General features: G+C 43.7%; 1 protein-coding gene across 4 annotated transcripts in view; it reads left to right on the top strand.

The window, feature by feature from the left end:
* CHN2 (chimerin 2) overlaps positions 1–17,133 on the top strand; it is a 300,407-nt gene that overhangs the window by 153,668 nt on the left and 129,606 nt on the right. For all 4 annotated transcript variants that reach the window (XM_003484050.4, XM_021078571.1, XM_021078572.1 and 1 more), the window contains exon 3: positions 3,091–3,146. In XM_003484050.4, the coding sequence (XP_003484098.1) occupies positions 3,091–3,146 (56 nt within the window). The remainder of the gene's footprint in view (positions 1–3,090; positions 3,147–17,133) is intronic.

The raw sequence follows: 17,133 nt of genomic DNA, 5'->3' as shown, positions 1-17,133 counted from the left end.
CAGGGTTTCTTCAAAGCTTGGTGTCCCCACTACTTTCTTTACCACTGAGGTGGGGAATAACTGTTGCCTTGGAGGTTTGTCGATGAGAGTAAGTGAGAAAGTGTAGCTATGGTGTCTGGCACACAGTAGGTCTGGAAAATGGCAGCGTCCATTATTTTGAATAGTCTTATCATCATTATTCTGAAACAGACCAGATCTCGTCACCTCTCTGCTCAAAACACGTCACTGCCTCTCCATGGCAGATAAAAGAATGTCCGTGCTCCTTCCCATGACCTTTGAGTTCAGTCCCACATCATGGCCCCCTCCCGCATCTGCCCCCCCTCACGCAACCTCCACACTGGACTCTCACTGACCAATCAGCATGTCGTTCCCTTTTTCCGCTGACCAATCAGCATGTCGTTCCCTTTTTCCGCTGACCAATCAGCATGTCATTCCCTTTTTCTGCTGAGCTCTGTCCTCCGTCTGTACCCTCTTCCTTTCCTCTACCTGCGGAAACGCCGCTGACCCTTCAAGGAGAGCTCCGTGTTTGTCTCCTGGGGAAACTGGTCCTGACCACCTGAATCAAAAGAACTGCTTCCTCCTCTCCCCCTCCTTGAAACACTTGGCCCACCCTGGTTCTCTTTCTCCACATGCCTCTCCCTCGGTGGATCAGTGTCCTTGAAGACACGGATTGTGATCCCTGAGTCATTGGATACAAATATGCATGAAGCATCTACTGTGTGCCAAGCAGTGTTCTAGGTGCTGCGCATTCCCCAGTGGACAGAACAAAGTTCCTGCCCTTACACTTTAGTCAAGGGAGACAGCACCCAAAATAACAAATAAGGTGTGTTAATGCAGAGGATGACTGTGAAGAAACATAAAATTATGTCAGGGAGCAGAGTGACGGGGTGGAATTTATACCAGGTCAGGCGAGTCGGAGAAGACCTGAATGAAGGCGGAGAGGGAGCCCTCTGAACATCGTGGGAAAGAGCAACCGAGGTGGAGGGACAGCAAGGGCAAAGGCCCTGAGGCACCCAGAAATAACCAGGGCTCTGGAACTAAAAGGATACCTTTTCGCCCTTTGATGTTCTGGGACAGGTATTTCACTTCTGGACACTTGTTTGCTCATCTTAAAAAATGAGGATGATAATGAATCAATGTGTTTTTTTTCTGAGCTCTTGGGAAGCTTGTTCCTGGCACATAGCAGCAAGGAATATGTGGGTTCCCTTCTCGTCTCCCTTCCCCTCCATTCATCCCCAAAGCATCTGTATAAGGCTGACTGTGGTGTCTGTGCTAGAGCACATGTTCAAATATTTGCTGATATGCATTGTAAAGGTGTGCTCAGCTAGAAATGCTTCTCCCTTATAACAGCTGGACTTCCTTTGCCACCTGCAAGGGAGGCATGAAAAATAATGTTCACAAAACTGGTGGTGTGCACATGTCCAGCCATGCCCCCCACATATTCCAGCTGGCTTGACCCTGAGAAGAGAAAAGGGGGTGTTCTCTGCATGTGGGCTCTGCCGTTCCTCTGAGCTCTAAACCTGGGATCTAGTAGATGCTCCTTTGGTTCCCTTTACATCACTAACAGCAAAACCCTGGTGAAAGCAGCGAGTCAGTGTTGGGGCTGATGCCAGGGGAGTAAAGGATTCCATGCAGCCTGTCTCATCACTGAGGGCAGCATGGGCAGTACTGGGATAGTCAGTGGAACGGGCACAGCCATTTCTCTGTCTTTGGCCAATTCCTCCTCGTGTTTCCTCTGGCGCGGGAAGCCTTCTCTGACCTGTCTGTCATACGTGGCTGCTGTTGTCCTCAAGTGACACAGATTTCGTCATTAGTGGGGGCAACCTCAGCTTAGAAATGTGACACTTTAAAACATCTATGTGAGGGCTAGAGGGTGTCTTCTCTGTGAGAAAGCCAGGTCGCCTACCCTCATTATTTCTTATTAGGTAAGAAAATAACATGCTGGGCTGAAGCTCTGGTGGAGCCAGAGTCACAAAATCCATCCCATCAAACTTTCCACCTCTGCTTCCACATGACCCTCTGCCCTTCCATTAAAATGTCTTTTTATTATTATTATTATTATTATTTTGAGACCTAAAAATAAGCCAGAAGTTTTTGCTTCTCTTGTTACACTTTCAAGAAAGATGTTATACAATTGAACTTTCAACTTCTCAGACATGTATCTATTCTATACGATATGATTCACAGATTTATTTAACATGAATTAGTCCCCCTTCAAGAGTCTGAAGACATCATATGGATTTGTTTTCAACCTCTGTTTCCGTGGAAGTAGAATCCCAAGGTACCTGCTTGGGTAGCTTTTCCTCTAAGAGAAATAACCAAACCAGCTAAGCGGCAGACAGTCACTCCTTATCGTCTGAAAAAAATTGCAAACAATAGTCTGATGAATTATATCTTTGTATACAATTATCTGCTTTCCTCCATACCCAAGCCTGAAAATCTGTCTTTAAAACAGGACATAAAAGAGTTATTATTACTGAAGTTTCTAAAGAGCCCAAGAAAAAGGAGTGACAATGGGTAGGAAACAGTCAGGTAGATGAGAGGTCACGGAGATAGGCAGGGCAAAAATGGAGCTTATGAAAAGAGAAATGACTTGGGGTTTCATTAACTCACAGAACCAGTGGTGTCTTTGTCCATAATTGTAACATTTCAGAGGATGCGGCTCTTCTAATGCCAGTCTTCCACGGATATGTCAGGAAACGTTGGCATTGAAATTCAGGAATCCTATTATATGATCTTTCTCCTTAGGTACTCAGAAGTAGAATTTCATCTTTAAAATTGTCAAAAGAATTTTAGTCCTCCCTAGTCTTCCAAGAAAGCCATAAAATGAACAATGCCAGTAACAATTATGAAACTAAGTTGGCCTTAGAAGAATTTTAAAAAATCAATTTTGCCAGTTTACATTCATCGTGACTAATTTCCATATAAATGATCTGACTCTATTCAGTCTAAAAATGTGCCTCTATCTCCTTTGTCTTTTAGTTGAAAAATTTGCAGTTCTCGAAAGTTACTTAGGTTGAACAGTTTGAAGGCATGCTGGTATGTGTTGATGTTTTTTAATTGTAATTCTCTCTTTTTTATGTTTGGCAGTGTATCAGCTGCAGCAAGAGGCCCCTCGTCCCAAGAGGATCATTTGTCCCGGGGAGGTCAGTACTCAGCTATTTCTAACACACCTTGTTAGATACGATGGATTGTCAGCAATGCTGTTCATCCCCGAGGCCCTCAGATTCCTGGGAGTTGATTTCTGTTAACGTTTGTTAAAGTGTCACCAAATTTAACATCTAAATAAACCAGAGTTGGAAATCAGGTGTTATTTAAAAAATACTAACTAACTTGGGGTCAGAAGTCTCACATTTTTAACCACTGCAGAGGCCGCTGAAGCATCCTTTGCGACCCAGTCGTACATATATAAACATTCTTTTTTTAAGATTTTTATTTTTTCTGTTATAGTTGATTTACAATGTCCTGTCAATTTCTGCTGTACAGCAAAGTGATCCAGATAGATAGATATATACATACATACATATATGTATATATGTGTGTGTTTATGTGTGTGTGTGTGTGTGTACACATTCTTTTTTTCTATGATCTTCCACCATGGCCTATGCCAAGAGACTGGATATAGTTCCCTGTACTGTACAGCAGGACCTCCTTGCTTATCCATTCTAAATGTAATGGTTTGCATCTACCAACCCCAAACTCCCACCTCCCCCTTGGCAACCACAGGTCTGTTCTCTATGTCCCTGAGTCTGTTTCTGTTTTGTAGATAGGTTCATTTGTACCATATCTTGGATTCCACGTATAAGTGATATTGTATGGTTTGGAGTAGCAGATACCATTTAAAGTGTCACATCTGCCTTATCAAGGGGAAAGGCTCTAATTCCAACAGTTTTGGCTTCATCCTTGCTATCAGCACTTTCTGGCAGACCAGTTGGATCTGGTTTTGAACTTGTCTCAAAGACTTTGGTACATATGTACCCATGCCCAGAGCTAACTCACCACTGTTTGATAAATATTTTGCATGAAATTTTACTTCTGTTGAAGGGCATTGAAGTTCACCAGGTAATATGAATTTTAATAAAGTGGACATTGCCTTCCCAGGAGTAGAGCTTGGGAGGAGAAAATATTTCATGTATAAGAAAAAAATCCAGGATAAGGCCAAATCTTTATTGGGTGGTATGATCTTGTTCTGTCACTAACCCTGCTGACTGTTGTTCTTTGGTTATTCGATAACATGCAAATATGAGAAGAATATGATAAATACAAAATTTTTAATGATATGCTTATTTAGGGTATTTTTGGTGAGACTTAAACAAAATTCCTTCGATTCCTTCAGTCGAACTTTACACTTAGTATTTTGCCATCAGAAAAAGACAGCATAGCCCTGTGTAAGGAGTTGGAGCAGTTTAATGTCTCCATGAAAATAATATTTTTAAAATTAGAATTCAACTAAAGATTCTTCCCAGAGATATTAATAAAAGGTCTACGGGCAAGGCCAGGCACCAGAACCTGAAACCCAAGGGTATAGTAAATTTTCCCTACTCTGTTCTGACGTTGATCTAGGTGTTGGGAATACAGCAAAGAACTTGGCTATTGGTACTTCGAGTGTCATATTAATTGTATGTAATTAAAGATATATTTAAGATTTTACCTCTGTGTGTGTGAGAAAGGAAGGAAGGAAGAAAGAAAGAAGGAGAGAAAGAGAGAAAAAAGAGAGAGAGAACCCAGGTACTTCTTTGTTTCTCAAAATCCTTGGACCCATGTCCACTAAACCAGGCAGAATGTTAGCAGGGGAGATGCTGGATCCAGGTTAGCTTCATAAACGCTCTTCCTAGGGTTCCGCTGACTCTCTCCAGACACCTAGTAGTCTGAGAATCCAGTCTGGCTCCTTAATATTGCACTTGCATCGGAAGGAAGTGCCCCAGAGGCCTCAGCAAAGCAGAGCTGTGAGCCACAAGCTGCCACCATCTGCTTTGACTAAAGCACATGGTGCATGTGCAGCTTTTCTGCCTTCTCTCCCTCCAGTCTTTTAAGCCAAGCTTTCCACTGTTACCAATCCGATGCATTATTAGGTTATGCCTGGTGGTTGATGGATTCCTAGGTACTTGCCTCTAGAAATTCCCTATCTCATTTCTGCCTGGAAACCAAACATGAAATGGACATTCTTCAGCTCCATTTCCCCAGCAGCCAGCGTGGGGCCCATCCATTCAGGAAGGAGTCAGGGATGAAGGGCAAGTGTGCTGGAAGGAATGGTGCAGCTACAGGTGCGGCTGAGGTGAGCGCCAGCAGGGGGAGCCTCACTTCCCCTGGGCCTCTGGTGCAACTGTAATTGCAAATAATTCCCTCCCAGACTGCTGGGCCTCCCAGGGCTTGGCCTCCTTCTAGTGAAGGCCGGGCACCCCTTGGACACTGCTGAAACCATTGCTTTTGCTGCAGTGTTTGAGTAAATGGCCCTGTGCCCTGGAGCATACCTGCATGCTCGGGGGAATGCCTAATGAAGACAGAAATAAGCCTTTCTGTTTGCGTGCCTGGCCAGAGCGACTGAAGCTTTATTAACCCATTTACATAAAGCCACTGGGCTCTTTCTTTTGAACAATGAGTTAGGATTTTTCTGTGTCTTTGCCATCTCATCCCTCAGCTAGCTACTAAAAGTCCACGCTCTGGAGTTGCAGCCATGGCTTAGCAAAAATGAACCCAACTAGGATCCATGAGGATGGGGGTTTGATCCCTGGCCTTGCTCAGTGGGTCAAGGATCTGCCAATGCCATGAGCTGTAGTGTAGGTCACAGACACAGCTTGGATCCCTCATTGCTGTGGCTGTGGTGTAGAACGGCAGCGGTAGCTCCAATTCGACTCCTAGCCTGGGAACCTCCATATGCCGCAGATGCAGCCCAGGAAAAAAAAAAAAAAAAAAAAAAAAAAAAAGAGTCCATGCTCTTTTTTATACACAGCCTTACTCTCTTCCTCTGTCCAGCCCCTCTCTTCTCAGCCACCTTGTCCCAAGCAGGCCTGCCCAGCTCTGTTGCTCCAACACACTCCCTCTCCTTTGTTTTTCTGATGACTAACAACCTCCCAGGCCGTGGGCCTCTCTTAGGTTCGGATCCCCCCATAATGTGATAAATCCCACATTAGAGCACCAAGGGAGTCTGCAGTTACAGAGTCATGCAGCAGGGTCATTCAGGGGTATACACACAGGCCAACCTGACTCAAAGGCTTGGTGCCCCTCAACGGATACTGGCCACCTACTGGACCTGATTGGGGAACTAGGTGGTTGAGGGTACAGATGGCCTCAGCAGGCAAAATCCAATAAGCTTTGCAAACCAAGGCAGGGGAACCCCTGCCGTAGAGTCAGCTGGACTCATTTTGAATCCCTGTTCTACTACTTTCCAGCTCCCTGACTTAGAGCCAAGCACTTACTCTCTCAGGGGAATTAAGGTCCACCCCCTGGGCAAACAGCTACTTGGCAAGGTGTTATAAGTGGGATCTATGTGTCAAGTGTCTAGAAGGGTGGCTGGCGCGTAATTAGTACTCAACGTTGATGACTTAGGGCAGATTCAGAAATCTGTGAAGAGCAGGATCGGAGATCGGCATTAGGGGCAGAATCAGAGGAATGACAGAATTCTCTGGATGTGAAGGCGAAAAAGACAGTGAACGAGAACCAAGCAAGATGCTGGGTCAGGGACTGAGCCACCAGGTATAAAGATAACTGAGGATAAGGAACAGAAGCTACAAGCAGTCAAACAATGGCTCTGGCACCAAGTAAGCCACATAGGTCACGCACTGAAAGCATAATTCATTATTTTCTTGAGATTCATTGCAGTAAATTAATATTTATTGAGGAGCTGCAGTGCCTGGCTCTCTTCTCTACCGGCACTTCCGGAGTGCTCTCTGCCAAGAGATTCAAAACCTCTTCCAATGTGCAAAATTCTCACTTGCCCTTTCCGTCAACTATCAATCAGTTGTTTCATAAGCATTTATTAATTACCAAATGTGTGCCTGGAGGGTCTGCCAGGAACTGTGCAGAATACTGACTCCCAAATTTGTGTCTCTAGCTGAGACCTCTGCCCTGGGCTCCAAACACCTTGCTCCATCTGTCTACTCGATCTTTTCAGGTAGATGTCCCTCGGGTCATCTCTAGCCTAATGTTCAAAGGAGAACTGGACCCCACTCCATTAAATGGCACCGAACTTCAGAACCCTGGAAGCCTCTTTCCCATCCTTATGCTTTTTCTCTTAGAAAGCTTCAGTTTTACCTCCAAAGATACCTTGCGTTCACTCACTTTTCTCCAACCTCCAGGACTACCATGTGGTTTGGCCCATCGTCGTTTCTTGTCTGGATTATTGCTACTCAGCAGCCTCCTGCTTCATCTCCCTGCTTCTGCTCTTCGCAATCTTCCTGCACGCACGCGCGCGCGCGCGCGCACACACACACACACATATACACTCCACTCTTCAATCAGGAGGCCACACCATCATTGTTAGATAGAAACCCAGCAGCTTCAGCAGCTTCCCATTGCTCTCAAAATAAAAATGAGTCTTCTTGCTACGCCTGTGAGCGTGGTGGGGCTCCTGCCTTCCTCCCTGCCCTGTCTGTACTATTCTTCTCCAGGAGCACGGCCTTGCAGCTCCTACTCATCAAACAGACCATGATGCTGCTACCACAGGGCCTTTGCACTTGCTCTTTGCCTGGAATTCTTGTCCTCAAGTCCTCTGCATGTCCAGGTATCAGATCAAATTTCATCTAGTAACTGAAGCCCTCCTTGATCCCCATAAAAATTAGCATCTGCAGATCTTCTCTTTCGTATCAACCTATTTATTTTGTTTACAGTACTTACGACACTCTCTTCTCTAGTTTTGATCATATTTAACTATTCACTTGTTGCTTGTACATCTCTGTCCAAAAGAATACAAGCTCCAGAGATGTCACCAGCCTTAATCCTAGGTACTTCTCTAGTGTTGAGCCCAGGGCCAAGCAGCAATGGGCAGTCAGTAAATACATAGTAAAATGATGGGGGGAAAAAAAAGCATAAAGACTGCTAACATAAGGAATTTAGAATTCTCAAACTATTACTAATAGCATATCAGATTTACTCAATGCTGTTATTAGGGGAGTGAGCTGGACTTTTGGCCGTTGCTAAGGTTCTTAAGTAAACACAGACTAATATTTTTTTCCTGGAATTTCCTAAATTTCTTTTATGGCCTTTCCAAAAGGCCAACGTTATCGAGACATACTTGCATGGTTAATGTAAAGATCCTCTGGAATTACCTGAAGAAGACAAAATATGTAGACATTCTTTTGAGACAGTAAATGATTTTGGTGTCATTTGTCCTTCTTTTTTGAAACAGCTGTAGTGAGTATGGGATTAGAAAAAGCAATTTCGGAAAAGAGAAATAAATTACATACTATCATTTCAAATTGTTCTCCATCTTATGCAGCTTTGACTTCCCCTCTACCTACCATAGAATAATCTATTTTGGAAAAGGTTTTTTTTTTTTTTTTTTAACACATAAGTGAATTGTAGAACTGAGGTTGCTAGCATTTATGATCAAAATCAGAGTTTTTCCGATTGTGAGAGATTTAAGCTAAGTACAGGTGATAGTGGCCTATCTTAAAACTGGAGCAATACCTTATTTTACCTCCTAGGGAATGGTATTCTCTTTTTAAATACTATTCTAAGTGTCCCTTCCCCATTTCTGTGCATTTTCTTGTGTTTCTCGTGTTCCTCAATATCTACCCACTTCACTCTCTTCTACCTTGAGCTGTAAAAGCTGTTCTTTTAAGCCTACAAAAGCATTTCATTTTATCATTAGGCTTTTTAAATTTTGATTCACCGTACCTAGACTTCACAGTCTTACAGTCTTGTACCTTTAGGCGTTTATCTTGTCTTCGGCATGTCTGGAAGATCTTAACAAGCCATATTGATTGGCTGTATCATTCTCAACTAACTCAGTACATTTCAAACCACAGATTCAAAGTAAACTCAGAGGGATTTTCTAATATTCTACAATCCTCCCTCTTTTCTTCTTCTATTCCTTGAAAATAAATGTTTTTGAGCAAATGTGCATTAGGGGGAACATGAAAATCCTACTGAGTCGAGACATCTAGACAAGATACGTTTTTAATGTAATGAGATTGATTCTATAAGCCACAAACAAAAATCAATCCCATTACCTTTTAATTGGCTTTATGTGTAGTAATCAGAAGGCTGTTTCTTCCCTGATCAGAAATATTTTTCTTCTTTTCATCCTAGGCTTTCTCCACGAGTCTCTCTTTTCCCCTCTTACTATTGACATAACCTAGAATAAAGGGCTTTTCCCATCATTATTCCTCCCGGGCTTTCATCTCCCTCCCTAATGCTGTCTGGCTTTTTTCGTGATGTGATTTCATCCTGAGCTACATTCGCTTTGTTTGTAAACCCGCTCTTGCAAAGGGAGAAAGCCTTCTTGCAAAACTCATGTTAGAAAAAAAAATTGGGGACATATGAATTTTATTTTTTTCTGAAGATAGAGCCAAAAGTTTTGCCCTTCCTTAAATAAAAAGCTGCTTTAAAAAAAAAAAATTGATGAGTGATGCGATCTACCAAAGTACATAGCCTTTTAAAAAATTCACTCTTTGGAATATTCCAAATTTCTTCTAATAAAACACAGACTTTGCCCATGTGCACCTAGAAAATATTTACCCATTTCCAGGGCGAGAGCATGAGTGGTGGGTAAGGACTCCTCAGGACAAGCTGCTGGAGAATTCAGAGGCTCGGGGGCTGCAAATTGAGGGCACGGATGGCTGAACTGGAGAGGGCCCCCAAGAACGACATATACACACAAATTGAGTGTAAGTTGAGGCAAAAGTGTAAGTTTTTTTCCCTTTCGAGCAAAATAAGGAGGAGTTCCTGTTGTGGCTCAGCGAGGTAAGAAACTGACACAGTGTCCGTGAGGATGTGGGTTTGAAGTGGCTTCGCTCTGTGGGTTAAGGATCTGGCACTGCTGCAAGCTGCCATGTAGGTGCAGATGTGGCTCAGATCCTGCATTGCTCCTATTGGACCCCTGGCCTGGGCACTTCCATGTGCTGCAGGTGTGGCTATAAAACAAACAAACAAATAAAAAACAGAATAAGGAAGGTAAGGGAGAGTTAACAGCGACTGATAATAACTAAAATTTCTTGAGATGGTAAGAAATGAGATGAAATACTACAGTATGTAGTTAGTTGTTTTGGAAAAAAAGAAGGGCCAGCAATGTCATCCACGATGTGTTATCTTCACTTAGCCTGTGACAGCCCTGACCCAAGATACAACCGGGGTGGGAGGGGTGGTCCAGACTGAATACACATTGATTATGAGGAGGTGCTGGCTTTTGTCAGGCCAGCCTTACTCATCCCAACAGAAGCTGGGGTCATTTGGGAAAGTGAGCAGGTGCATAGCACTGGCTGCCCCAGTAAATTTTTAAAGACATGCTTCGTGTTTGACTCATCGGGTTAACCATTAACTGAGAAATAATGCTGATAAAGGCAGGTGACACTTTGCCCTGAGCAAGCCAAGTTTCCTAAGGTAGTGGGACCCGGCTCACCAAGCAGTGATACATTTGAAAAAACAAAATATGGGTGGCACCATCTCAGACCATCCCAATTTGACTGTAGCTACTCTCAAGGATACTGGCCAATTATTTTATTTTATTTTATTTATTTTTTATTTACTGATTTTTCTTTTTTTCCATTATAGCTGGTTTACAGTGTTCTGTCAACTTTCTATTGTACGGCAAGGGGACCCAGTCACACGTACATGTACACATTCCTTTTTCTCACCTGCGTAATTATTTGCTGCTGTCAGTCTTTCACTAGTAATGAGCATTAACGCATGTGCATCCCTTACTGTGCCCTGAGCACTGGGTTAAGAGTTTCACACGTGTTATTTCTCACAGCAGTGCCATGGCGATTGTTATCTGTCTCATTTCACAAGAGGAAATGAGACAAATACCTCAGGAAGGGCAGAGCCAGATTCAAGCTCAGACCGTCCAAATCCAGCCACTGGGCTTCTCACCCCGTGATTCTGAAAGTGTGGTCCCAAGACCAGCAGCCAGGGCCTCACCAGGGAACTTGTCAGAAATGCAGATTCACTGGCCCACCCCAGATCTGCAGCGTCACAAACTCAGAGCTGGGATGCAGGGAGGTGGGTTTTAACAAACCCTGCAGGTCATCCGGGTGTTCCCTCAAGAGTAAAGGATCATAACTGTAGCCACTGTCCTTGCTCCCTCTTTCTGTTTCATGCTGCCTTCCCGACACCCAGGAACAGAAGTATCAAGATGCTTTGTCTGGAGTTCCCGTCGTGGTGCAGTGGTTAGCAAATCCGACTAGGAACCATGAGGTTGCGGGTTTGATCCCTGGCCTTGCTACGTGGGTTAAGGATCCGGTGTTTGCTGTGAGCTGTGGTGTAGATTGCAGACCTGGCTGGGATCTGATGTTGCTGTGGCTGAGGTGTAGGCCGGCAGCTGTAGCTCCTACTGGACCCCTAGCCTGGGAATCTCCATATGCTGCAGGTGTGGCCCTAAAAAAATAAAACCCAAAAAAACAGAGATGCTTTGTCCCCTGATGATGCTTACAGTTTGCCCACTGCTGTGCTAGACTTTTCATGGACTCCCAAGTAGATGCCAAGTCACCCCAGAGCTGCCTTTTTTCCTAGATGAACTTCCTCCTCAATGTTGTTTTCCACCTTTTAAAAATATCTTGCCCTTGTCTTTCTTCTCTACCATGTCTAGCTTTCCCACGCCCTCAAATGTTGCAGAGACCAAATATGAATCTTTGGAGGAGTGTGGTCAGGGCTTAGTTTAACCTGGTTGCCCACACCCACCTGTGTCCCCAAGAAGGTATACTTCTTAATCTTATATTTGCATGACTAATTAACCAAAAATTCAAATTCAGTTCTAATCAGGTGATTCATACTCATGTTCATTCATATTCAGTACGTATTCTTATGCGCTTCAGCTGTATTTAGATGTTTTTCTTATCTTGTGACTGTGCCCCGTCCTGGCTAGATTTACTCTTGCTTTTAATGGACCTTGGCACTCATAAAAACACCAAGTCTGTTACTGAATTGTAGTTTTGAATTATAGTTCAATTATACTTTGAATTGTAGTTCTATTTTCCACGTGCTCATCAATGCATCATCTGTGTGCTCAACGAAGAGCTCTCAATTCAGGGGTTGTAGGTGACTAATTGGCTCATAAAAGCCAGTCCAGCACACGTGCTGTCTTGGCCCCGCCTCCTTGCCTCAGTCTCCCGCTCCCCAGCCATCCCCAGGCTGAACGGTGCCTTTGGTAATTGATTCCCTTTGGCTGTGTCCCCTCACAGTCTCACTTGGCAGTAGTGCCCAGGACACCGTGTCTCCTGTCTTGTTGGACAGAATCGCAAGCTTTGCCTTCATGATAGTATCTCTTTCTTCCTCCTTATTTACATGGCCAGGTCATCCCCCCTCTACTGCGGAAGGAAATTAAATAGGCTTGGCACAGCCCGACACAGGCATATTGGTTGCCATCCAGCACCTTGTGTCCTTCTAGGTAATTAGACATCGATTGTTTGATGAATTGTTCTTGTATCTCCCTTGGTATTTCTACCACGTCTATAATTACAGTTTTCAAGTTGTCTCTTTGCTCTGCTGTGATCCTTCGAGTTCCGTGACTTCCCAAAGACCGTGCAGAATGATGCTCCAGCGGCAGCATCTTTCAGTTCAAGGAGGCAGATCAGATCCTTTAGGGTTTCAGCATTCTCAGTCATTTAACGAGATAATTCAACCACTCGCTGTCTTAGTTTATTTTGATTTTTTAAGTTGGCATCAGTATGCCATCGATTAAAAATTAATGAATCTCTCCTATCTGTACAACAAGAGATGGAAGGGCATGAACTCAAATAGATGATTTGGCCCACCATTAAATAAAAGGACTTTTGAGGCATTGGTAAAAGCTCTGAGTTTGGAGCTAGCTGTAAGATGTCCTGAATCCAGAGTTCCCATCGTGGCGTAGTGGTTAATGAATCTGACTAGGAACCATGAGGTTACGGGTTTGGTCCCTGGCCTTGCTCAGTGGGTTAAGGATCTGGCGTTGCTGTGAGCTGTGGTGTAGGTTGCAGACGTGGCTCAGATCCCGCGTTGCTGTGGCTCTGGCATAGGCCAGGGGCTACAGCTCCGATTGGACCCCTAGCCTGGGAACCTCCATATGCCATGGGAGCAGCCCTAGAAAAGGCAAAAAGACAAAAAAAAAAAAAAAAAAAAAAAAGTCCTGAATCCAATTTTTGAGAGTAGACTCTGATGTTTGTTAGTCGAGCATAGCCATTGGCCAACCATAGTCTTCCAGCTATTTTTGTGAATAAAGTTTTATTAGAACACAGCAGTGTTCATTCCTTTATGTATTTTCTATGGCAGCTTTTATGTTTCACGTTGAGTACCACAGACTGTGTGGTCCTCAGAGTCTAAAGGATTTACTGTCTGATCCTTACCAGAAAAAGCTTGCTGACCTCTAGCCTTGCACTAGAAGTAACCTTGAAGGGTGAGTTTATGCACGTAAAGTGCTCCGACCAGAGCCTGGAAGTGTGGTCTTTAATTTCTTCCATTTCCAAAACACTTGTATGAATCTTAGCCAAAAGGATGACTTTAGCCCTGTCATTTAGGGTGAACTTGATCCCAAGCCACCCTAAGATCTTGGTCTTCATATTTAACATACTGATGAAGGAAGCCAAGGCAGGGATAATACGATGTTTTCTCTTTACCTGCTTTCTCACGACCACCTCCTCCCCATTAGGAAATGATAGCCTGTTTAGAAAGGTGGCCAGCGCTCCATAAGCAGGAAATTAAAGAGGTGTGTGGAATCTCTTTATTTGGGAACACCATCAGAACATGTAAACTAAGCTCATTTTCTTTAATGTCAGGAACAAAGCTGGTGTTACCTTCTATGTGTTACTGAATTTTGATGAATGATTTACATGCTGCTGCATTTGCAGGAAAGAGTACTGCATCTGCAACTTACTGTGAAATACACCCCCCCTCCCAAATTTGGATGAGTGGATGGATGGAGGGATGAAAAAATAGATATGCCATAGAGCAAGTATATATAGTACATAGTATAGAATCTAGGTGGTGTGTACATGAGTGTTTGCTGTAAAAGTCTTTCAGTTCTTCTGTGTATATGAACATTTTCACGATAAAATGTCAAGAAGAAAAACAAAGTTTGTCTACGCAGGAAGAGTGACCGAAGGGTGTGCTCTAACAAAGGACAAAAACAATCTCTTGGATGCACAGCCCCGAAAGGCAAGAGGGTGTTTCAGTGTCAGAACTGCTGGAAGCCCCATCAAGTCAGCTCAAGAAGTGTTCACATGGAATATTTAGGCAGAAAAAGAATTTGAAAGCAAGGACAAACATTAATTAAGGCACTTCCGCTCTTATTTATTACCATGTTGGGAATTGTTTGGGGCCAATGCCTGTTTGAGAAAGGCCAAATTAAGTGATTTTTTTTTTAATAGTAGAGAACAGGCTTCTGGATTTTACAGCATCATCACCATGTAGCAAAATGGGTCCCACGCCTGAAATTAGCAGCTGGGTTTCAACCCTGAACCTGCTGCTGGTCCCAGGTGGTACCGTGAGCAAATTCCTTTACCAGTCTAAACTCCAGCTTTCTTATCTATAAAAGGAGGCAAAGATACATAGTCCACCTTCCTGGTGGAAAAAGAAATATAAAAGCCTTCTCAAAGCCATGAACATCCTACCAGAAAATGAATTGTCAGTGAGGGCAGCACTACCCCAGGAAGGGGTGAAGGATTGGTTCTTGAGAGAGCATGGAAAAAACATTTACTCTTTTCATATGCAAAGCACAGACATACCTATAGGACATAAACAGATACGCAGTCTATTTGTAGGATTAACATTTTGCTGGAAAGAGATGATTGAGGAACATATAAAAAAGCTGCAAAGGAAGGTTATAATGCAAAAAGTATTGAGAGCATTTAGCTGGATCATCTGTAATTTCTACCATCTCCCAACATCTGTCCCCTTTCTTTTTCTTAGGGTCGCTTAAGTTTGTCCATCAGTTTGAGCACATGCCTTTGAATACTTACAGTGAATACTTACATTTGAATCTTACTGCATTTCTAGGAAGAGGGGGGAAGGAGGAGAAGGATAGACATTCCTTGCCTGTCGCAAAGTACACATAGTACCACTTAACCCAAATACCATTAGGCTCTGAAGAAAGGAATTTACTAACGAGAATGAGGAATTAAATGACTGTACTCACGCGATCTTTTCCCCCCTAGAAATTTAACAGCAACATTAGTTTTCCCTTGATTTGATTCGATTCGATTGGTTACTTTAAGCTCTTTAAGCCTAAGAGGTATGTGGAGAATTTAAAGGGAGTTCCAAGGAGAATAATGAAGATGAATTAAGGGTTGGAAAATAGGATCCACTGGAAATGATGAAAAGAACAAGGACTGTTTCGTATGAGGAAGAACAGGCAATCAGGTGGCACAGAGATGGCTACTTATAGTGGAAACCTGCTCCTATAGAGAATATTTTCAGGTTCTTATCTGCACTGAGGACCAGGGAACAAGAAAAGTGTACTTTGAAGCAGAAGGGATATGAGATTAGATACTAAGATAAAATTTCTGTCCATGTTTAAATCCTAGATTTTGATTCCCCTTTATGAGATTTTTTTTTTTTTTTTTAAGAGAGTAAGATGCCTATCTATAGGAAGTAGCAGAAGGACGGACAGGTGAACCCATCATATTTGATTCTCCTGCCCCAGCGGGAGGCCAGCCAGTCAGTGTGGCCTCCACGGGATTTGGCTTGATGGGAGGAAAGCCATTTTTCCTGGAACTGTGGCTTCAGGATGCCATAGGATGAGAACCAAACCATAGCCAAGAGAGTGCCAGGATAGAGCCACAGTAATACACCTAAGTGGCTTGTCCATACAGGCAGGGCCAGAGGTGGTTTGGGTGTTGCTGCCAAGGATTCAGTGCTAGAGAAGATGTGGCAAGGAAAAGTGGGTCAAAATGAGCCGCTGGGAAGATGATCTGGGCTGACTGCCGGGGAAAGTAGTGCCCGTGGCTGGGCTTTTGGATGCTCCTGGAAGGCTGCTGTGAGAGTGGATCCAGAAGGGTGTCCCAAGCTTCTAGAAAGATGTTCACTCTTGCAGGGTTTGAGACCTGCTGCCCAAAGTTGTGGCTTCCAATCCCAGGTATGTGTCAGAATCCCCTATGGAGCTTGGTAAACACAGCCTAACTCACAGCCACTCTGGTTCCTGCCCTAGAGATTGGGACTCAATGGGGATGTCACTTAGGACTCAATTGTGAGCAACAGAAATCATACCTGGCTACATATAGGGAAAAAACAAAGATTGGGGGAGGGGGGAGGAGAGTAGGTGGAAAGATATGAAGAAATTCGCTGAACATGGGGCTTTGGGAAGGATCTGTGAATCAAGACATCTTCAGGGATCCAGAAAATAGGATGGTTGCAGTTCAGGGGGTAGAGTGTATGGTCAGGGGCCCCGGCTCCAGGGTAATAGAACCTGCTTCAAATGGTCCTTTGGAAATGGGCGTGATAGATTTTATCTCTGGGGTAGTTCTGAGGATCGAATGGGTTAATATACATCAAGAAAGTGTTTAAACAATTCTTGGCACCTAGTAAGTTCTTAATAACTATCAGGGATTGTTTTTATTGTTGCCATTAGCCTCTGGGTGTATGTGAATTGATGCTAACAGTTTCTCTTAATATTTTATTCTCAGCTTGCAAATTCCAGAGCATCTGGGCAGCTTAGGTTTTGGTTCTCAGGTTCGCCCCTTGGCCCGAGAATGTGTGGAACTTGCTTAGCAGAATCCCTGACTACAAGTCATGGTTGTTCCCTGTGGGCTTCATTCTTTGCTCATTGAAGCTTTTTGCTCAATGAGCTGGGAGGGGAGCAAGATTTGTCAGTGTGGAAGCATAAAGGATCAAGGTGTGAGCCACCAGTACTGCCTATATTGCCATGCAGGCCCCCTTTGAAGTTTCAATGAGCCCAGAAAGGGGATGCAGGGCCATTAGCAGAGCTGACTTTGAAATAATCTATGACTTCCACTGAGGCCAAGCTCTGTACAAGATACTCTGTTGGGTGCTAGGACAACAGGGGTGAAA

This window comes from Sus scrofa, chromosome 18 (assembly GCF_000003025.6).
Source record: "Sus scrofa isolate TJ Tabasco breed Duroc chromosome 18, Sscrofa11.1, whole genome shotgun sequence".
In the NCBI taxonomy this organism is placed as follows: Eukaryota; Metazoa; Chordata; class Mammalia; order Artiodactyla; family Suidae; genus Sus; species Sus scrofa.
Note: the sequence above shows the minus strand (reverse complement) of the source record. Positions and strands in the feature narration are given on the sequence as shown.